General features: G+C 47.7%; 2 protein-coding genes across 2 annotated transcripts; both read left to right on the plus strand.

Annotated features, from left to right (window-relative positions):
* Positions 1-3275: 3275 nt before the first annotated feature.
* On the plus strand, positions 3276-5044 carry LOC109770988 (bisdemethoxycurcumin synthase). The gene is made up of 2 exons (XM_020329704.4): positions 3276-3637; positions 3769-5044. The coding sequence occupies exons 1-2, from the start codon at positions 3328-3330 to the stop codon at positions 4773-4775; spliced, it is 1317 nt and encodes a 438-aa protein (XP_020185293.1). The 5' UTR covers positions 3276-3327; the 3' UTR covers positions 4776-5044.
* Positions 5045-21360: 16316 nt separating this feature from the next.
* LOC109770995 (outer envelope protein 61-like) lies at positions 21361-22629 on the plus strand. Its single transcript, XM_020329711.1, has one exon. The coding sequence runs from the start codon at positions 21361-21363 to the stop codon at positions 22627-22629; it is 1269 nt and encodes a 422-aa protein (XP_020185300.1).
* The last annotated feature ends 1277 nt before the right edge of the window (positions 22630-23906 follow it).

The raw sequence follows: 23906 nt of genomic DNA on the forward strand, positions 1-23906 counted from the left end.
TCAGTAAAACTATTGGAACTCATCCATTATGTAGAGAATGTGAATATTCACTAATTGAAAGGAAAAAAGAGATGCAAATAAAAAGGACAACCTTGATGAATACCTCGGGCCCCTTAAAAGTAACAAAATGTTAACCATTTATATTGATAGTAAGGTGGTAATGGAAATGCATTCATTAATTAACATGATAAAGTCACCAAGCATCCATTTAGGTGTGAGGGCCCTAATGATGAAGTACCTTTTAATTATTTCAAAAGATTTGGCTAAATGAATGTATTTAACATGGGCACATTATGATTGCAAGAGGAAAGTTGGAAATGATGTATAAGTTCTTAGGACATGGTAATACTATTTGGAATTGTATGCCCTTGAGTAAAAGATGGTTAGGATTCATAAATGTAGTCTGGTAAATGGTCTTCGAGTCTTAGCCAATGTTCTAGTAACTATTTTATATAAAAAAGATTTTTAACCCCATGTATTAATTAAGAAATGTTCATACAATAAGTAAGAACAAAGCATGCTATACAAGAAGTCACAAAACCAAATAACACACCATCAACTTTAGAACTGAAGAAAAACCTTGCAAAGTCACGAGTCACTATATTAGCCTCCGTTTTTATTTTCACCATCTTTAAATCCTGTAATTTTTTTGGATGAATCCGTTTCCCCCTAGCTTGAGGTCAACCAAACAGATCTATCAAGGATGGAATAGCTAAAACCATATGCACAAACAAGCAATATATCTCTAAGATTGGCCTAAAGTCTTGCCTCATATGCTTCATTCTTGTCACCTGCAAATCACCAAAGGTAACTCTAGCATATGTTTTACTATTGGCATCCTACTTGGAACCCCATCTACGATCAACTTAAATCTCTACTCTTGTCATCTTTGTCCGGAAAATTCTGGCGCATGTAACATTCACAAAATTTCAGCTCACTTTCATGATGGTTAAAAAATCAAATTATTCAAATTCCCATCACTGGTGCTAACTTTTGCAGATGAATTGTTTGTTGGGTACATAATCCTAATGTCCAATATATGACCAAGAGTGCATACAAAACATTTAGCAGGCTGCCATGCTCAGCATGCAAGAATCAAGACACTAGATTACACTTCTTCCCAAGGTTTGGAAAGCAAAAGTTTCCACCTAGGGTAAAATCATTTGCTTGGAGGCTGTTCAGGATAGCTCTTCCATCATGTTTGCAAACTTCATGATTCTATACACACATCACAGAGCAATGACGTAGATGTTAATTACTTAATTCCAATTCTCATCTTCGTCAAAGTTTCTTTTGCTAGGGCGCTTTGCTTTTATTGGGGACTTAGATCGGTATAATTTACTTAATTTGCACCTAAACTTTATCCCTCCTCCATTATTCAAAGCCTATTTTCTAACTCACACCTTGAAGCCTCTCTTGAAGATATCTACGCGTTCTATTGGAAATTTAGAAAGCTCTATATTGCATGCTCTTAAGGCAAATATGTTGGTTAATTTACCAACCATATGTGCTTCCAATGATTTTCTTTCCATGACACAAATGAATCCGTGACAGACCAGGATTCGAATTACAAATCTAACCTCCCTCCTAATCATGCTCGTTCTGGTTCTATTTCTTCTCTTTCTCTAGATCCTCGAGCATTTTTGAATGTGGCATTCAACCCTTCCCAGGCAGGGAATGTTGCTAGACTTGAAGTTTTCTTTTTGATGATATTACTTATAATTCTCCATTTACATCCAAGTTTTCTCCTTGCTTGTTGATTATGTGTTATAATCCAAGGCTCAAGCGATTGTCCTTGGAATGCAAACGGCCCGAGCTCTCTCTTAGAGAGAGCTATCCTTCCTGATAGGTTGGAGAACTCTTTTGGATGTCGCTTCAACCAGCAATCGCCTACCATATAGATCTTTCCTTGCTTGTTTATTCAATCAACGACACAAGGATTTGATAGTCACTATATTTTCAAGGAACTCCAGGGTTGTAGCTCATGCCCTTGCAAGATGTGCTTGTAGGGACTTCCACGACTCGTTTCTTGTAAGAACCATGTTTTGAACTTCTCACTCGGTCGTTCTAGGCTTGCTCTAGAAATGGTAAATCTCGCTTCCAGGATTCAGTATGTACTTTGCCTTGGATGTTGATGAAGGAGTAAAATCCCGCTCTACCTACCCAGCATCACGACTCCCGAGTACAATCTGTGACCTTTGACCTCTTAATCTAGTGGACGAACAAGAAGATCAAATGTATATATATCCTCTAAGCGATATTCATGCTGCTAATACATAATGCTAGATCATGAACAATGCAATGTGTGCCACTACGCCATCATGGGGAAGGTGTCTCTCAAGTCTTTAATGTCATAAAGAATTATCGAGGAGGTCAAACCATCAGCTGCACACACATTCCGTCTAACTCAAAGACAAGTACGGTGGTCCATGTGTTCCTACTATGCCCACTTCGGGATGGTGGCTTTCCAAGCCCAATCGGATAGCAAGATACGTGTTATAACAACACCGTGCACTCTACTACAAACACTATCATTCGTGACCAGTCCATACTCACATATGTCATGGCTGAGAGCCAAACGGTAGTAATGCTAACTCCCTTCATCCAAATATGTAGGGCATAATACGTTTTTTGAACTTGCATTTGATCATTGACAAGATGAATAATATATAAGATATATGATACAAAAATTATATCATTAGAAACTTCTTTCATATATGAATTTGATGGTATTGCTTTGTGTAACATGCATGTCATATATAATTGCTCTAACCTATGGTCAAAAGTAAACTCGAAAGACGGATTATAGGTTCTATATATTTGGATAGAGAAGGAGTACCAGTGACCAAGTGATGGGCTAAAAACATCGATAACCATGCATAGGCCAGGAGGTTTATCCTTCCCTTTCCATCAAAAAACAAGGACATGCCTTTTTGGCACAATCAAGCTCTTTGTGATTTACCACTAGCAAATTGGTTTGACCTTGCATCTTCCATGTCATTGGCATGCTGTTTTAACCGTGCGAGGAGTGCCCCCATCCATTGTGCCAGGAACAGAAATTCAAAGGAATTAATTTTAACCCATTTCCTTCACCTCCCAATTCCATGCATGGGATTGGTGAAAGCCAAATGGAGTTGAGCTGTACCCATTTTTTTGTCCGAGGAAAGCTGCATCGGAGGCTGCGTCCGAAGCTGCGTCTGAGGGGCCGATGATTAATGCCAGGGCAGCCACTCCAACAGACAGTTCAGCTTGCAGCCAGCCAGCCAGCCAAGGAAACAGACTATAAATCCTGAGCCCAGCACATACCCCATTAGACCAAGCTGGTGCATGCCATTGAAGCTTCATTCGATCACAAAGCTAGCGACTAGTGATCCCTGCCCAGCAAACAAGAGTAGTGCTCCTGCTTCCGAAAGATCGGCCATGGGAAGCATCGGAACCGCCAACGGCAACGGGATCGGGCACGGTGGTGCCGCGGTGGCGCGGCGGCAGCACGCCGAAGGTCCCGCGGCCATGCTCGGCATCGGCACGGCGAACCCGACCGGCGTCGAGGTGCCCCAGAACGTCTTCGCCGAGAACCTCTTCCGCGTCACCAAGAGCGACCACCTCACTGAGCTCCAGCAGAAGCTCACCAGAATCTGTACTACCGCTATGTTTACCCCTGTTCACCACGTTCAACTACAGTACAATTTGCATGCATGCATGCATGTTTTTTCCTGCTACCGCTAATGATTTACTTCTACTAATTTATGCTTCTTTTTTTGGTTGCAGGCGAGAAGACGGGCATCGACAAGCGCCACTTCCACCTGACGGAGGAGACGCTGGTGGCGCACCCGGAGCTGTACGACCAAGACGCGCCGTCGCTGGACAGCCGCCTCGCCATGACCGTCGACGCCGTGCCGAAGCTGGCGCAGTGCGCGGCGGCCAAGGCCATTGCCGAGTGGGGTCGCCCGGCGAGCGAGATCACCCACCTCGTCTTCAGCACCTACTCCGCCTGGGGCGCCCCGAGCGCCGACCTGCGGCTCGCCACGCTGCTCGGCCTCCGCCCCACGGTCAACCGCACCATCCTCAGCCTCCACGGCTGCTACGGCGGCGGCCGGGCGCTGGGCCTCGCCAGGGAGCTCGCCGAGAACAACCGCGGCGCGCGCGTCCTCGTGGCCTGCGCCGAGATCACGCTCGTCTGCTTCGGCGGGCCCGACGGCGGCAACCTCGTCGGCCACGCCATCTTCGGGGACGGCGCCGGCGCGGTCATCGTCGGCGCCGGGCCCTTCCGCGACGGCGAGCAGAGCCCCATCTTCGAGATGGTCCACGCCACGCAGACCACGCTGCCCAAGACAGAGCACGTGCTCGGCATGCAGGTCTCCGGCAGCGGCGTCGACTTCCACCTCGCCATCCAGGTGCCCACGCTCATCGGGCAGAACGTGGAGCGCTGCCTCCTCGACGCGTTCCGGGGAGGAGACGACGAGGACGACGACGGTGGTGCTCATCTCCCATCGCCGTTATCTGGGAACGGGAAGTGGAACGAGCTCTTCTGGGCGGTGCACCCAGGTGGCCGTCAGATCCTGGACAACATAGACAAGGTGCTCCAGCTGGAGCCGGAGAAGCTGGGCGCCAGCCGGCACGTGCTCCGCGAGTACGGCAACATGAGCGGCGCGACCATCGTCTTCGTGCTCGACGAGCTGCGCCGGCGCCGGAGCCTGCTGCCGGAGTGGGGCGCCATGCTGGCCTTCGGACCCGGAGTCACAATTGAGACCATGGTGCTCCGCTGTCCACGCTAGGTGCTCCGCTGTCATCCTTCTCAAAAAAAGCCTACTTAATTATACCATTATACGTACGTACGTATTTGTGTGTGCGCGTACGTGTGTCAAACTAAATGGACACGTACGTCACTCAAATCAAATCAAGGCCGCAAACGGCCACGTCCCACTGAGCTTTCAGTCCATGTCCCATAAGACTAGCTATAGCTAGTAATTATATATGTAGTACCTGCTGGGTGTAATATGATTCACAAAAAGAAACTAGCTACTTGGATGTAGTAAATTGTAAAGTTTTTTTTCCTAATATTTTCTAGCTATATGCGCGTCTTTATGAAGGCGGACATATAATTCTTGAATCTCAAAAAATGAAGGTATGTTCCAACTCCGGTTAAAGCAATGGCTTGGTGTATTCCACATTAAAACATGAATAGTCAATCTCTAAAAAAACACGAGGTGGCGATCTACTAGCGCCTCGGGGCGGACCATGAAGTGGCTGCTAATCGTACCGCTTGGTGTGGTATGGCGCACCAGCCACATAGTGCGCCACTACTATATTTTTTTATATTTTATTTTTTTGCAAAACTACTAATGGCGCACCAGAGAACAGTGATGGCGCACTGTTCCCTGGTGCACCATTAGTGTCTTTTTTTTTTGCAAAACTACTAATGGCGCACCACCAGCAGGTGCGCCATTAGTAACCAGGGTTACTAATGGCGCATTAGGTGGTGGTGCGCCATTAGTAACCTGGGACGAGCTAGATATTTTGGACAGCCACACCTACCCACTCACTTTCCCCACTTCATTCTCTCCACCTCCTCCAAGCTTGTCTCGGCTGCCTCCTCCTCCTCACCTCATTTGCACCATAAATTAATCCAAATTAAGTGGTTAAATTACCTTTTTTTTGATAGGTAAGTAAGGGGGAAGCTATCTTTATGTTGTTCTCCCTCAGACAACGTGCACATGCACTTTTTATGGCCTAGCTAGATCTATGTATGTTAGTGGTGTTGCATATGTTTGTGGTGTTGCATATATGTTTGTGTTTGCAGGTACCGGTATTTGAAATGCGATAGTTGCCAATATTTTGTCGGAATGTTGATTCATTTCCGTTTCGGCGAGAATTTTGGCACTATGCATTCTTTTTGGTCCTATTTTTAGGGAAAGTCATGCCAAATTTTTTCTTGGTTCTAAAATATCGTTTTGCTCTACCCCGCAGGCGACCATGGTCCGCACGATGACCGAAGGCATCGTGAATAGGTTTTTGAGCTCCGCGAAGGCCGAGATGCTTGAAAAGAACGAAACGGAGATAAGATGTTCGTGTCGAAGATGCAAGCTGAACAGCCTTATTGCGGACCCGGATTCCGGGCAGGTGCGGGACCACCTGCTGTTGCGTGGTTTCATGGATGGCTATCGGTGGCAAGGTGATGAAGATGACTATGAAGTCGTCCATGGCGGTCGGGCAAGAAATGAGGATGGGCAGCAAGACAACCACCGCGGCTTGGGCGGGCGAGAAGACGAAGAATCTCCAGGACATGATCACGACGGTGATGCTGTACACAGTCATCATGTAGAAGATGCCGGACATGATGATGAGGAAGATGCGGGAGCAGACGAAGGGCATGATCATGAAGATGAAGATGCCGGCGGAGCAGACAACGATGGACCATCGATGGGCTGGGTGCAGGACCCTCATATTCAAGAGCTGCTTCTCAAGCAGACGGATAACGCAAGAGCTGCCGCCCGAGAGAAAGCCAAGCTGGATCAACTGGAGATAGACGTGGTTACTCCATTGTATGAAGGATGCAGGCCCGAGGATACCCGCCTGAAAGTAACGCTCATGGCTCTGGAGATGAAGGTAAAACACAAAATGACCGACGCATGCTTCGACGAGAACATGTCATTCTGGCACGAACGTCTTCCCAAGGGGAACAAGTGCCCGACCAGTTTCGAGGAGGCGAAGAAAATCGTGTGTCCTCTGGATTTACCGCACGTGAAATACCATGTGTGCATGAACAATTGCATCATTTATCGGGACGAGCACGCGGAGTCTACCATATGTCCGGTGTGCGGCGTCACTCGATACACGAAGAGGAAGAAAGCTCCTCGAAAAGTGGTGTGGTACTTTCCGATCACTCCTCGTCTGCAGCGGTATTTCGCGGACCCTAAGGTAGCAAAGCTCCTGCGTTGGCACGCGGATAGGGAGGAGAAGAAGCGAGAAGATGACGCAAATGATCCGGAGATAAATAAAAAAGACAAGATGCCGAGTCACCCTAAGGATGGGAGCCAGTGGCAAGCGTTGAACTTCGAACACCCAGAATTTGGGAACGATCCAAGGAACATTGTGCTGGGCGCGAGCACCGATGGAGTCAATCCGTTTGGCAGCCACAGAAGCACACATAGCACCTGGCCTGTGTTTGTGTGGATGTACAACCTTCCCCCCTGGTTGTGCATGAAGAGGAAGTACATTCACATGAGTATGCTAATTGAAGGGCTGAAACAACCAGGGAACGACATCAATCTGTATCTGGGGCTGCTGAAAGAGGAGCTAGACACGCTGTGGAAAACGCCAGCCAATACGTGGGACGCCGCAGAGAAAGAATATTTCCCTATGAGAGCCACACTGCTCACAACGGTGCACGACTATCTCGGTTACGGATATCTCGCGGGGCAGGTGGTCCACGGATTTTCTGGATGCGTCAGGTGCATGGATGACACAACGTATCGCCAGCTAGATAGAGATCCCGGGTCTTCGAAAACCGTGTTCATGGGACATCGAAGGTGGCTTCGCGACGATGACCCGTGGAGGAAACGCAAGGATCTGTTCGATGGTGAAACCGAACCCCGAAGACGCCCGCGTACGAGGAGCGGCGAGGAAATAGACGAGGTGTTGAAAAATTGGAAAGATTGCCCACTGCCGGGAAAGAAGCAAAAGGCGCCAGAGCCGGGAAAGAAGCGAAAGGCGCCAGAGCCACTGCTGAAGGTATGGAAAACGAGGTCTGTTTTCTGGGACTTGCCGTACTGGAAGATCCACCGTGTGCCTCACAGCCTTGATGTCATGCATATCACGAAGAACGTGTGCGAGAGTCTGCTTGGTACCTTGCTCAACATGCCAGAGAGGACCAAAGATGGGCCGAAAGCAAGGGCAGACTTGAAATCAATGGGCATCAGGGAGGAGCTTGACGCTAATGATGATGATGATGATGAGGCGAAGCAGGATACGGGAAGTCGTCGCAAAGGCAAAAAGGCCAAGAAGACCAGAAATGACTTCCCTCCCGCGTGCTTCACTCTAAGTTAGGAGGAGATCGATCAGTTTTTCACCTGCCTCGTAGGAGTAAAACTTCCTTACGGTTACGCGGGGAAGATAAGCAGATACCTAGACTCAGCGAAGCAGAAGTTCAGCGGGATGAAGTCTCACGACTGTCACGTGCTGATGACGCAGATACTTCCAGTTGCAATCCGTGGGATCATGGACGTGCACGTCCGTGAAACGCTATTTGGCCTATGCAACTTTTTCGACGTCATCTCTCAGAAGTCGGTTGGCGTGAGGCAACTCAGAAGGCTACAGGAAGAGATCGTGGTGATACTATGCGAGCTTGAGATGTACTTCCCGCCCGCATTCTTCGACGTTATGGTGCATCTGCTGGTCCATATCGTGGAGGATATCATCCAACTCGGGCCGACGTTCCTGCACAGCATGATGCCGTTCGAAAGGATGAATGGTGTCATCAAAGGATACGTTCGCAACATGTCACGTCCAGAGGAAAGCATAGCCAGGGGCTTTCTGACCGAAGAGTGCATCTCCTACTGCACGAATTATCTAGGCATCGAGAACCCCGTTGGTCTGCCCGTCAACAGGCACCTCGGCAGGCTCGCTGGATGGGGTCACCGTGAGGGTCGCCGCGAAATGCATGTCGACTTCGATGGTCGACTCGCCGACTTTGAAAGAGCAAACCTAGTCGTGCTACAACACATAGACGTGGTCGATCCTTGGGTGGTAGAGCACAAAACGTTTATTGAGAAGACGTACAATGACCGAGGCCAACAGAGGACGGACGGAGATATAATCAAAGAGCACAACTCATGTTTCACGCGTTGGTTCAAGCAGAAGCTTCTGTCGTACCCTTTACATGAGGATTCTTCCGCGGAAGAACAACTCATATTCGCCTTGTCACAGGGCGCCGAGCACAACCTGATGACGTATGAGGCGTACGATATCAACGGCTACACATTCTACACCGAGGACAAGGACATGAAGAGCGATGGTTATCAGAACTCCGGGGTAACGATGGAATCCTACACCGGTAACGACAAGGACAGATACTACGGAAGGATCGAGGAGATCTGGGAGCTGAGCTACGCTGGAGAGAAGGTCCCGATGTTCCGTGTCAGATGGGCCAAGAGCGTCATAAAAGAAGACCGGTATTTCATCACCGTGGTTATACCCGAAGCCAAATCCAAGACCGTAGGCGCGAACGTCACCGCGAAAAATGAGCCATGGGTACTGGCTTCCCAAGTGGACCAATGCTTCTTCATTACCGACCCGTCAAAGCCCAGTCGTGTTGTCGTGAGGAGTTGCAAAAGGAAGATCATCGGAATGGATGGAGTTGCCAATGAGGAAGACTTCGACAAGTACGGCGACCCGAAGATGGAACATGACGACGACGATGAAGTATCAACATACACCACAAGAAGAAGCAGGACCACCCTACCTAAAGGACGTCCGTTCAAGAGAAGAACTCCATTTAGAAAAAATAAGGGCAAGAAGATTGTGAACAGATAGCTAGCTAAGATCGATTGTATTTAAATTGTAGCCTTCATTTCTTGATTGTATTTCATGGGCACTTTTTGAACTCATGAATATTTTTAAATTTCATGGACACTCGATCTCGATCCCCCTCCATCTCGATCGCTATCCCACCTCGCCAGATCCGGCCCCCCTCGCCGCCGAGCACCCCCCGCACCCTCTACCCCGCTCCACCGGCCGCCGTCGCCGACCCCCGCACCCTCCCCCGCTCCACCGCCGCCGACGACCCCCCGCACCCTCCCCGGCCCGCTCCACCGTCACAAATGAATGCAACTAAAATTGCAAAAAAAAAAAATTTGATTATATTTTCAAATAATAAATTTGATGATTTTTTTCATATTCATAAATATTATTACTGTTTTTATAAAAAATATTACTGTTTCATATTCATATTCTAAAAAATTATTAGATGCAACAAAAAATAATAATAAAAAAAATATTACTAATGGCGCACCTCTGGCTGGTGCGCCATTGCTATATAAAAAAAGTTTACTAATGGCGCACCGATCGTGGGTGCGCCATTGCTATATAAAAAAACATTCTAATGGCGCACCGCTTCGTGGTGTGCCATTAGTAAGCTTCCCCCCACACTAAAATCCCCAATCTCTCACATTTCTCTCTAATCCCTCCCTTGCCTCATCTCACCCGCGCCCGACCACCACCGCCGCCGTGCTCGCCGTCCCCGGCCGTGCTCGCCGCCCCCGCCGCACCCGACCACCACCGCCCCCAACGCCCCCTCCCCGAGCCGAGCGCCGCCTCCCTCGCCGTCCCCCCTCCGCCCGCGCCTGCGCCCTCGACGTCCTCCCGCCCAACCGCCCCCTCCGCCCGCGCCCGCGCCCTCGCCGTCCCCCTCCCCCCGCGGCCCCACCTGCGTCAACCTCGTGCTCGCCGTCCAACACCGCGCGGCCTGCCCAGGAGGACCGCCGCCATCTTCCTCTTCTTCACCCCCCGGCGTGAGCTCGGCGGCGACAAGGAGTGGCGACCGCAACGACCCCGTCGCCGGCGTGATTCTCCCCCGCCGGACTCCACCCCCGCGCCCCCACAACTGCAGCCGGCCGGCGCCGTGTACGCCCTCAACTGCAGGTGAGCCCCTCCCCTCCACTTCCTTCTTCTTCTTCTTCCTCTTGCCCTCAACCTCTGCTCTGAGTCTCGACCGCTGTGCAGGGCCCGTCCATCTCCGGCAAGCTCACCACACCGCGCGAGCTCCACGACCGCTGTGCAGGGCACCACCACGCAGGTGACCCTCCGAATGTCAAAATTTCAACATTTTGATAGAGTACAATTGTTACAGTACAGTCAGAATTGTGTATGATTGTGCCTAAAGTAGATAATAGTGGACTTTAGGCTTTTTTAGAGGCAATACTAGTGAATTTCAGTTAACTCCTTACAGTTCAGTTAGGTACAGAAAAATTCAGTTAGGTACAGTTACAGAAAAATCCAGTTAGGCTTTTTTAGAGGCAATACTAGTGGATTTTAGGTATCTATTTGCTTGTCCTTCAAATAGGGGCAAGACTGTTACAGAAAAATTACTAAATACAGTTAGCTACTGTCAAAAAATTCAGTTAGGTACAGTTAGCATCAGTTAGGTACAGTTAGGTACAGTTAGGTACAGTGAGCTACTGTCAGGCTTGTTAGATTAATCTTCAGTTTACTTGACTTTTGAGCCGCTGTATCTGAAGGGAGGGAGACAGGGAGTGATGCAGTTGTGCAGCTGCCTGCTGCTGAACCCTAATTAGTTTGTTTGGCTTATGTATAAGACCATAGGGCACACCTCAATTAGAACCACAGCTGCACTAGAGCAATTATGTTTCAGAATGCCCAATCATGTTCTCCAAGTGCACCAAGTGCAAGTGCACTAGGATTTTAGAACCACAGCTGCAGTAGGATTTGGTGGTGGTGACTGAATGCAAGTGCACCAAGTTACAATCTAATCGATGAGCTCTTCTCCCCAATCGCTGCACACTAGTAGTACAGTAGTGACTACTTCACCAAGTTACAATCAAAACAAGCATATGCAGTCAATATACAGTCATTGTAATTTTTGGGAGTAATTTTTGGTGTCAAATCACTCAAGCAGTAACAGAATTTTCAAACTGAACTTGACACAATACTATTCATCAACATGATTTCTTTATTTTCTGTGTCATACATTTTACATATCTTTAGTCATTGAGTTCGGTAACTATTTTCACTCTGTCCTGAAGGTTTTTGTTTTTCAGCAGTTAATTGATGGTTTGATACACGATACATTTCATGCACAGGGTGACTAATGAAGCACTAGGCTCATCCATGGTACAAGTTCACCTGTGAACACTTGAAATTAGTCAGGACATCCTGTACTGATAGATGTGAATTGTGTCCAGTAGGCTTTGAAGCACCAGTTTTTCCTGTTTCTAACTCTGAATCTGATATAAACCACTGTTGGCATAAGTGGTCTTTTGTATATGTGTTGATGCTTTGTTAATATAAAGCTATAGATGATGTTGTACTTGTGATGATGCTACTTGTGATCTTCTGAAATGACCCATTGGCGACTTCATTACGCGGGGATAATGATTTTGCAGGTACCCCGAGAGGCCCTTGAGTTTGCCGGAATGTCGATTAACTTCTGTTCCGGCAAATTCGGGTACTCCATATGTCCTATTTTCAGCAAAGGTCATGGTGAAATTTTCCGTGAATTTTAGCATGACTTTGCTAAAAATAGGACATATGGGGTACTTGCGACTAATGCATGGGCCGGGGTATCTTAGTACTTAATTAAGTAGGATCAACTGCCTCTTGTGTTATACATATAGAAGTGTGATATGTTTACTGTCTCTTGGTGTTTGTCCTTAATTAAGTAGGGTATATTATTAGAAGATACCCATATATATCAGTCAACCTAGGGTGCCTCGGCATCGATAAACCCTAAATGATGAAAACTTAACTTAGCATTTAGGGTGCCTCGGCGTCGACAAACCCTAAATGATGAAACCTTGGCTTTTAGGGTGCCTCGGTGTCGATGAGAACCTAAATGATGTACGCTTAGGCTTTTAGGGTGCCTCGGCGTCGACAAACCCTAAATGATAAAAGCTTAGCTTTTAGGATGCCTCGGTGTCGACAAACCCTAAATGATGAGACCATGATCTTGTTCCTTGACAATAACCAACTTTTTGACCAAACTTTTTTCCTATTTAGAGCGAAACATGGCCCACAACGATGAGGCCGGTGGTTCGGGCGGCAAGCAATTCTGGGAGCTGTCCCAAGAGATGGAGGAAGAACCTCACCGCTATGAGGACGCCGCCGCGGAAGACACCGATCCTGACTACACAACCCCTAGTGGCGTCGGGGATGACACCACTGATGGTGCCGCCGAGGATGCCACCACTGATGATGGCGACGCACACACAGATGGCATCCAACCGAAGAGGCAACGGAAGGACCGGCGCCCGAACGTGCTCGGCACCGTCAAGGAGGAATTTACTGAAGTGAACTCCGACGGGCATCCAACGGCGCCCAAACATGTAGTCAAGGGGTACTTGGTTCAGCTCGGGTGCATTCTCCGGAGCACCGTCTCGATCAACACCGAGAACCTAAGGCATAAGGACCGAGGGAATTTGCGCAGCCTCCTCTTCACGAAGCTGCACGAACGATACAAGTTCCCCGCTGAGTTTGCAAACACACGCCTCTCAGGGAATAAGGTGAACAGTGCCGCCCTCACGAGGATGAGCACGGCCCTGTCTACATGGAGAAGCACGGTGAAGGCAATGATTGATAAAGGTGATAGTTATGAGAAGATCAAGGCGAAATATCCTTTGATGAGCGAAGATGACTACAAGGAGTCCAAGATCAAGTGCGAGATCAGCGCAACCTCCGAATCAAGTCAGTGGGGGAAAGATATGCGGGAGTTGAACTTAGGGGTCCACCAACTCGGTCCCGGCAGTTACAGAGTGGCGGAGCCTATATGGGACAAGGAGGACGCGGAGCGTGCCGAGCAAGGCCTACCGCCCGCTTCGAGAAATTACGTGACAAGCAGACCAGGAACTTTGTCAGGGCCCGGTACAAGGAGGACCCGGTAACAAAGGAGCTTACCACGGATCCGAAGACCAGGGCGCTTGAGCTTGTTCTGGTAAGGAATACACCCCCGCGTAATTAGCTCCATATAGTTGCATTCTAATTAATGAAGCCAAATTTCTAAATGGTTCACATTCCTTCCGCAGGAGGCTGAAAGCAGTAGCGCGGGGTCGTCTCAGAGCTCCCCTTTTGACACCCCTTTAAATAGGGCGTTGAACGTAATGAAAAACAAGGATAAGCTCAGTAAGCCGTCGTCAGCTGGTCGTGTGGCCGGCAAAGGCTTGTCCACAAAATGGTCGTCATACTATACCGCTGGTGAGCGAAAGGAGAAAAAGACCAGCTCGGAAAGCCAGTCGCGCGAGGTTCAAGAACTCAAGGCACAAGTGGCGCGGATTCCGGAGATTGTCCAAGAGCAAGTGCAACAACAACTGGGAACGACGCTCACCGCCATTGTGCCTACCTTGATTCAGGGGCTGACGACGTGGATTGCGGGCGGCCAACAGGGGCCTCCCCCGGTTCCCAGCTTCACGGCCAGCAACTCGCACAACGCGCAGGCGGCGCCATTGGTGTCTCCGGCGGAGGCGGTATTCGTGTCTCCGGCGCCGGCACGGGCATTGGAGCTTAATGCACCCCGGGTGTACGCCGGCCGGCACCTCGCCAGCAAGCGGCCCCTCCGTCAGTTGCACGCGCACGCCCGCCGTTGGCGGTGCCTCGACATTAGCCGAGCTCGATGGCATCATGGTAACTAAGCCTCTCGGCCGATGACTTCATCTCCTTGCCTTTGACTGGGCATCCCTGACGCCCTACATGTTTTCGCAGGGCGCCACCGATGTTCCTTGCACTCTCCTGCACTTCGTGGGCAGCGAGTTGGTCGATGTCGCCAAGGGCAGAATCGTTCAACCGGGCAACCGTGTGTTCCACGGTAATCCGGTGCCACCCACCTTGTATAGGGTTGAACTGGTTTGGGTGCTGCCAGGCTGCGACGAGTTGTTACCTCCGATTCGACCCGCTGGGGCCGACGAAGATGATGTGATGACCCTCAGCGCCTGTGTAAGCTGGCCCCTGCTTTGGCCGCAGAGCCAGATTCGTTTGGGGGTGGGGGACACCACCCCACAGACAAGACCGCCAGTCGTGCCAGCGCCAAGCCATGGCAAGAACGCCGCAACGCTACCGGACATGCCGGACATCCCTATGGCACAGGATCCGGACATGCATATGGCACAGGATCCGGACGACGACGACAACGACGGCGGTACATTTTCCAACGTCGATAAGTACTTTGCCGAACATGGGTACGGTGACGAGTTCTTCGGGCCTCCTTCTCAAGAACCCAACCCTGAAAAAGACGACCGCGATCTAGCTGGTACGGCGGAGAAACCCAATTGCAACAGGCATCGTCTGGCGTTCAGTTCTCAGGAGACGCCTCCAGCTGTCGCCTTCACCGAGCCTCAGATAGCCGAGGTGCCAAATATTATCAGCCCCAACACGCTCAAGAAGGCGGTCTGTGAGCAGAACTTGATCCCATTACAGCAGACCAGGAAGAAGGGACGGAAACGAAAGACTAACAAGGGCGGCAGTGCGAGCCAGCCGGCACCGAGTACGATCCGTGCTCAGGACGGGCCACCTTCACCTAAGGATATCTCGAGGAGGGTGCATGTGGCGGGTAGGCCGATGCTACCGACAAATATGCTCAATGCTGCAACCGGTGCTATGCGGAGTCTCCATGACGGTGTTCTTTCTTTGGAGAAGCGGCATCTCAAAGAGAATGATGTGGCATACCCGGTTTTTGTGGCCAAGGTGCCAGAGGGCAAGGGCTTTGTGGATAGCGCCGTCGGGGGTACGATCGTCCTGCGGTTTGATGACATCTTTGCTATGCTTAACCTTCATCCGCTGCACTACACCTTCGTTCGGCTGTTTTCGCTGAGTATGGAGATGCGGATCATTAGAGACAAGACCCCGGACATTGTGATAGTCGACCCCTTCTACATGCGTGCCAAGATCTTTGGCAGCGCTGGGGACCGGCAAGTCGCGAGTTCACACCTCGAAGGCGTCATTCTGGCAAACCCAGATAAGGATAACTTCCCCGTGCCTTACTTTCCCGAGTAAGTCATCTCCTAACCGCCCCGTAACATATGATTTCTTAGATTTCGATCGTTCTTTTTTTTCTAACATTCTGTGTTCTGTGCAGTGACACACATTGCACACTCATCCTCTTAAGCCCGAAATATTCCATGGCCACGTATTTCGACCCGGACCGTGACTCCAAGATAGACTACACAAATATCAAGAAAGTTCTTGATGATGCTATCCCCGGCTACGCCGCATCTGGAGGCACCTTTAAGAGGCCATCTCGTAGGTACGGCAGGCACGTGTTCACCCACAATACGACGTTCCCCTGCGTCAAGCAGCCGCCTGGCGGTCAGAAGGATGCCTACTACGCCCTCCATCACATGCGGGCGATCGTACGGGACCATAATCACCTTCTGCTACCAAATAATCTCAAAGATTGGGCCGCAAGCTTGGCGGCAATCCAGGACGCGGACATCCGACAAGAATTCTTTCGCATCCAGTCGGAGTTTGCAGAAATCATCCATCAAGATGTCCTTCGTACCTTGGGGCAGTTCTACCTCAAATTTCAACCGTCCAACAGTGAGATAGACACAACGCTACAAATGCAGGCTGACAACGCCCGCGACTTCATGACCATCACGACAGACGGCGGCTTCATCCACGCTCCGGTCCCATGAGTCGAGTCGAAAGTAGTGATGCTATGTGTAGTTCTGAAACATTGATTAGCTCATGTTGTAATTAAACTTTAATGAACTTGTATGTCTCTTTGGTTTGGACAGTCGTTCAACTTAGATGTAATCGATGCTATTTATTAGTAGGACCATGAATCGTGCTATTAATGTCTTGCTTTTCTCTTTCGATCCTTTTGTTGCATACTTATATATTGCTTATGTATTGTCTGTTGTTTGGCTAGTGCATAGAGATGCCGTCGTATGTCGTGTACAAGGGTAAGGTTCTCGGAGTCTACGACGACTGGGAGGAGTGTCGGAGACAGGTTCACCGTTTCAGCGGTAACAGTTACAAAGGGTACACCACTAGGGCGGAGGCGGAATCTAGATACGCGCGCTATCTAGCGGAAGAGAGGAGGGAGCGTTGGAGGAACCGGATGAAGACCAGTTTCATCGCGATGATGCTCATCGTGATGACCGCAACTCTCTTCTATGTGATGGTAGTTTAGATGATCGATATCGACTTGTAATGTGAAGACAAACTCGCTACTCGCGCTCTCGAGACTTGTAATGTTCTATCTTTGTTCGGTCTTTTGAATTCGGAGACTAATATGATGAATTGTATTCGGAGACTAATCTTCTATTGTATTCGATGAATCTGCTGTTGCTGTGTGGTGCTGCTTATATTCTGTCCAATAATATATTTTGTAATCTGTGCAAAAAACAGAAAAGAAAAAAAAATCCCTAATATACATACGAATGGCGCATCACCCCAACGTGCGCCATTAGTATGCCAAAGGATACTAATGGCGCATCACACCGCAGTGCGCCATTAGTATGCCAAAGGATACAAATGGCGCATCACCCCGCAGTGCGCCATTAGTATGCCAAAGGATACTAATGGCGCATCACCCCGCGATGCGCCATTAGTATGGCTAGGCACATGGGTAAATATGGCCCCCTGGGAGGCATACTAATGGCGCACCGTGGCCTATACTAATGGCGCACTGCCTGGTGCACCATTAGTATACCAGATACTAATGGCGCACCAGTGGTGCGCCATTAGTAAAAATACTAGTGGCGTGGTACTAGTCGCGCACCAGTAGTGCGCCATTAGTAGGCAAAACTGGTGCGCCACTAGTAGGCCTTTTCCTAGTAGTGGAGATCTCAGTTACTCTTATTAGCCGTACCAAAAATAAAGTTAGTCATAGTCTAGCTGCCTAAGGGCGTTGTACTCCTCGGACTGCGGTGTGGTTAGGAGGAGGTACAGACGAAATTGTGAACTTGTGCAAGGATGATGCACCACGTTAAGTAATGAGATTCCCCCCCCCCCCCACCCCTCCCCGGCAAAAAAAGGAGGGAGACGACGGGTTGTTGTCGGCAAGGCAGCAGATGGAGGTTCGTTGACGGGAGCGGTGGTGCGGTGCCGGAAAGTCATCAAGATCGTCATCTGGTAGTTAGAGTCAAGGAGTCGTGCAGGTTAGCACGGTCAGTTGGTCGTCGTCGTCGTGTCAGCGTCATCGTGTCCAAGGTCGTCTATGTGTCACCATGGGAGGATCAAGTTCAACTATGTGGGGGCGGTAAACCAGAGAAGGTGAGTGTCTTCAATGAGGCCATGTCTCTACATGGGGCTGGAGTGGGCGGTGTAGTCCATGGGGTGGTGTGATCCACAAGGAGCCAACATGTATCTCGCTAGGGTGGATTTGTAACACCCCGGGAATCATGCTACAATAACCCCACCCTAGTGATGCCATGCCATCATAATTAAGTTGCTAATCCTCACTTTGTTTCAAACCAAACTCAAATTCATTAGTTTAAATTTCAAGTAAAAAAATTTACATCTTCAAAAATGCAAACAAAATAGTTCATAATTTTACAAATAATTCCTAAGTAATTATGTTGAGGAAAACAACATCACCTAAATTCCCAAAACGCCACTAGGAGTTAAAACAGTGCCCAAAACAGCCCCATTAATCTATTTTCATTTATATAAAAGTTAAATGAAATTATCTTGCCTCAAAACCTTTTTATGGCAGTGCTCAATATTGCAAAGTATTTATGTGGCACAACTCCATAAGCTACAAAAGACTTCTTTTGGCTAAATATTTTGCAAAACAGAAAAGAAATAAATAAATAAAAAGAAAACAAAAAGAAAGAAAGAAGGAACGGAAAGAGTGAGGGAGCCCCATGTGTGGGCAGGGAGGCCCAACCCACCTCACCTCCTCCCTCCCCATGCTACAGGAAACAGGGGGAGGCCATGGCGGCCATCCACGCCTCCCTGGCCAGTGATGCCGCCGTGGCGGCCATCCCACGGTGCCCCGTGTGGATAAGGTCATCCCCTCCCCCCTGGACAAACCCTAGACCATCTTCCCCCTCCCCTCGTGCTGCTCCCTTCGATCCTGAGCTCGGCCTCGCCACTGTCACCATGGACCTCGACGTCCGCGTGCCCACCTTGCTCCCCGCCGGCCAACCCCCTACCCGAGATCTACTGGATTTGACTCTGTCATCTGTAGAAGTGGCTGGTTGCGTGTGGTGTCGGTGTGGTCTCAAGCTCCTTGACACGCCGGATAGCTTGGATGGGTTCATCGGCCTCCCCGGCGCCCCGACGAACCCGTTGTTGTCCATGACCGCTCTCCCTTGCTCTACAATGTGCCGTCTGTGTGGACATTTGGCGGGCCGCAGATTGAGTCCTTTGGAAGACCAGCTGCTTGTCTAGATCGAAGGCACCCACCCATCATGTCGCCTATCCTGTCGCAGATGTCCCTCATGACTCTTCGTTCCCTGATTTCTCGACCGTTGTGTTGGGTTTGGTTTGTCCAGATACTGCAACAACGGTTATAATCGTGTGTGAGGTTTCCTAAGCTCTTCTGATATCTATTGTGATCGGTGATTTGGACTGCAAATCCCACATGGTCCGGGCGACGAAGCATACGTTGTTTGGACATGGACATAGAAAAGGTTGCTTTTTTTTTTGCAAAACATGCTTGACAGAACAAACCAAGAATATCACCTCCCTCTAGGACTATGACATAATCCTGTAACCAGGCTGATCACATTTTGTAATATTTCCTATGCACAATAAAATTTCCGTTGCAGTCACGTGCTCGCAAACCTCTTTTTACCGATGGAGGGAGGTACCGGTCAAGCATCCATCGTTGGTGTAGTTTAAGATTCGTGCTGTTTGGTGGCCCACATCATTGTATCTCTGTGTATTTCAACTTTTCATGTCTGTATCCACCATTAGGTCAAATCATGCGTAGGTCCCACCCATGCATGCATGCAAGAGACATCCACGCCGTGCTGCAAATGCATGAAAGCGACCCATCTGTCTAATCTCCCATCCTGTAAATTTCATGGCTTTTATTTTCTCTTTGACATTTTCAATCGTTTATATCTTTTAAACAGTGATTTCATTTTTGAAATATTTTATATATTTGAACTCGTGACACTAAGATCTTTAGAACAAGATCAATATTGGACAGATTTCAAACACATTTAAATTTTACGTCTAATTTCACGCATATACCGGGCGAAATCTATTATTCGAAATGAGTGAAAATATGTGAAACGTGTTCTTCCAAACATGTGAATTTGACTGTTTCAATGCGTGAAATTGAATGTTTCAAATATATGAAATGGTGTTTTTTTAACTTATGAAACATATTTCAAACTTATTTGAATTTCAGGGAAATCAGTTTTTGGAACATAGTGAAATTGGATATTTTTTGTGTTATCATAACATAACTTTTCATTGAAATTAGTGAAATATGTTTTTGAAATGAGTGAAATCATTTGAAATGAGTAAATTTGGTTGTTTCAAATGAGTGAAATATGGTTAAAATTTGAGTGAAATATGTTTTCTCAAATGAGTGAAATCCGTTTTCTAAAATGAGTGGAACTGAGTGTGAAAATATGTTATTGCGGTGTGTGAAAAGACGTCAAATTGTTGTTTACAAAATGTGAAACTTACATTTGTCGACATGTGAAAGTTATTTCATTGAACTTATTAAATTTTTAGGGAAATCATTTTTTGGAACTGAGTGAAATTGGATTTTGAATGTAACGGAAATGTGAAATCAGTTTTTTCGAAAATGAGTGAAATATATTATTTCAATTGAGTGAGTGTAATGTGTTTTGAAAAATGTGTGAAACCTATCTTTTGTAAATAATATAAGTGAAATCGTTTATTGAAATGAGTGAAATATATATTCTCAAAATGAGTGAAATCAGTTCTCTTGTTCAAGATAGTTGAGTGAAATATGTTATTTGGAATCTGTGAAATAAAATTAGTCGAAATGTATCCAATTTTGATCTTATTTTAAAGGTCTTGCCTCGAGCAATTCAAATATATAAAAATATCGGCAATTAAATTTATTGTTTGAAATATAGCAATCTTCAAAATTTTGGCTATCAAATTTAATACTCCCTCCGTCCTGAAATACTTGTCGAAGAGATGGATAAAATTGGATGTATCTATAGCTAAAATACGTCTAGATTCATCCATTTCTTCGACAAGTATTTTCGGATGGAGGGAGTACTAGTCTTTCCTTCGGAGAGAGACTTGTGAATGTTTAATCGCCGTACTACTACCCACATGTAGATTCCTGACAAAAGCTGCATGGCATGCATAGGGGTCCACAGCAGGTTTGTATTCTCACGTATTGAAGTGTGAAAGAGATTGGCTTTACTTATACGTGAACAATGGCCGCGAATCTCAAAGCAATCATATGTGGTGGATTCTTTGCCGGTAGCTCCCCGCTCCGGTAAAAAAACTTAGTCGGTCACGTGCTGCTATCCGTGTCGGCTTGGACTGCGTACGTACGTATCCGTCTTGGCTTGGACTCGGGTCACCTCTCCACGACCCCGGCCGGTAAATAAATATGGCAACAGACCTTACGAATCAGCCACCAAAGAAAAGCCAGACGTGCGAGAGCTCAGCTAACTCCCAACTCCGCGAGCTCCGGGTGCATCATTTTGACGTCGATCCCATCGGCGGCCGGCGCGCGGAGCCACGATGAACCCGGAGATGATTCGGTTGGCGGAGGAGCAGATGCGGCGCATGTCCCCGGACGACCTGGCCAGGATGCAGCGGCAGCTCGCGTCCAACCCCGACCTGGTAAAGCTGGCATCCGAGAGCATGAGAAACATGACTCCTCAGGACCTCAAACTTGCCGCTCAGCAGCTGAACCAAACTAGCCCAGAGGAGATGCTTTCCATCGCCGAAAAGCTCACCATGGCTAAGCCCGAGGAGTTCGCCGCCATGAAGGCTCAAGCTGACGCTCAGATCTCACACGCCATATCTGGTGCCAAGGCCCTGAAGCAGCAGGGGAACGAGCTTCACGGCCGTGGGCGGTACGCCGAGGCTGCTACCAAGTACGACCTCGCCAAGGATAGCTTGAAGAACGTGCCGTCGGCAGCAGCGCACACGTTAAGGGTGCAGTGCAGCCTTAATCTCATGTCATGTTACATGAAATCGGGCAGGTTTGAGGATTGCGTGAACGAAGGTTCGGAGGTTCTTCTAGGTAATGATGATTCTAGAAATGACGTCGTCAAGGCGTACTACCGGAGGGGCCAAGCGTACAGAGGACTAAGGAACCTTCAGGCTGCCGTCGCTGACTTGAGTAAAGCCCATGAAATCTCTCCCGAGGATGAAACCATTGCTGAGGTCCTGAGAGACACAGAGGGAGAACTTGCAGCTGAAGGAACTATGCCAAAAGGAGTTGTTATTGAAGAGGTTGTAGAAGAACTTCCAAAAGGAGTTGTTATTGAAGAGGTTGTAGAAGAACTTCCAACCTTCCAGCCTCCGTCTTTGCAAAATGTTGCGGAGAACCATGATGAAATAGTAGTTAACAACCAGTCGCCATCCAGTTCTATAGCTGATATGCAAGAAGCCGTGAGAAAATCCATGGAAGACCCGGCTATGCGGCAGATGTTTGTGTCCATGATGGAGAACATGAGTCCTGATGTGATGGCAGACTTGAGTCAGAAGTTCGGCATTAAGCTCTCCAAGGAGGATGCTGCCAAAGCGCAACAAGCTATGTCTTCATTATCTCCAGAAGGTCTAGACAGAATGATGAGATGGATGGGCAGAGCACAGCGAGGAGTAGAAGTAGCAACCAAGACAAAGAACTGGCTCCTAGCCAGGAAGGGCTTGGTCATTGCCATTGTCATGCTTATCTTGGCCTTGGTCCTCCTGCGTCTTGGATTCAGTGTCAAATCCATGTTATGGGTGTGCAGTCAATTAACTACATGGCTTTTCGCCAAAACAAATAGATACAGGTGAAATTTCATGTATAAATTTGTGAAATATTATAAGATTTAGAGATGGGTTATACTTGACATCATAGGTTTATAGTTCGGGCACCCCCGCCACTTTCATTCATCTATATGTTTTCTCCTAGACATCCCTCTGATGCCGACCACACCATGTATCCTAGAAATTGGGAATGAATACTTAGCCTTGTTTGTTCTTTTGTCATATGTATTAATATATTGTACATATTAGAAGTAATTGGCCAAGGTTTTTTTTACCTTGAGGTATATATAGGCGGATCGCTGAATTGTGATGTTATAAATGTCTTATGTTATCTTATTAATTGATACCATATGCCATAAAATCTTATGTTCTATTATTAATTGATAAAATCATAAAAAATACATTTTCTAAAATTGAGAACATGAGCAGCACAAATTACATAACAGGGGAAAATCAGAAACTTAATTAATCGCTTGCTAAAATTGTAATATAAACATAAAATGCTTTGCCCGCCGAATCGCTCTTGCACTCGGGTGGCATGCAAAAACATAAAACGGTGACTGATTTGTGTCCTAACCGAACTACAACAGCGTGGTTAATTCCAACAGGCATAATTTTCCCTATTAAAACGCATGAAGATATCTGTGATTGACGACAGTTGATGATTGGTAGCTGCAAATTTTAACAGCTGATGATTGACAAGATTCACAATATTATCATTTGGTACGCGCACACATAGCTCATCGGCAGGTAATGTACCGTTACAGCCCGGAGGGTCCACTCAGACGTTGATACTATATGATGTATTATAGCAGAATGATGATGAGGGTGAAGGTATTTTGTGAAGTTCTCAAGTTAATATGCCTTGCAAGGAAGCCGCCTCACACGGGTGAATATTATGCTGCCGCTTGCAGAAGGCAACTGTGCACTAGATTCAGATTTGCCTGATATAAGAACAGTGTACTAAATTTTGGAAGCAGCCAGTAAGCTCTTTTTCTCCCGACTAAAATTTAATGTTTGTCTGAAGCTGGGTATTCATTTACATATAGAACGTAAGGGATGTTGATCTCTTGGATATTACTTGCATAGCTGTCAAATGTGGCTCTGTGCCATCTTGCACAAACAGAAGCTGTTAGATGAATTAGAGCAATTTTAAACTAGCTATTCATCTGTGGCCCTGTCATAAATCAACTGAACAAATGAATATATTGTGCATGGTTTATACTTGTAAATTGTAAACTTAATAGGCGGGCACCATGGATCAGACCGTAGTGGTGAGAATAACTGGCCACCCTATTAGATGT

The sequence above is a fragment of the Aegilops tauschii genome, chromosome 6 (genome assembly GCF_002575655.3).
Source record: "Aegilops tauschii subsp. strangulata cultivar AL8/78 chromosome 6, Aet v6.0, whole genome shotgun sequence".
In the NCBI taxonomy this organism is placed as follows: Eukaryota; Viridiplantae; Streptophyta; class Magnoliopsida; order Poales; family Poaceae; genus Aegilops; species Aegilops tauschii.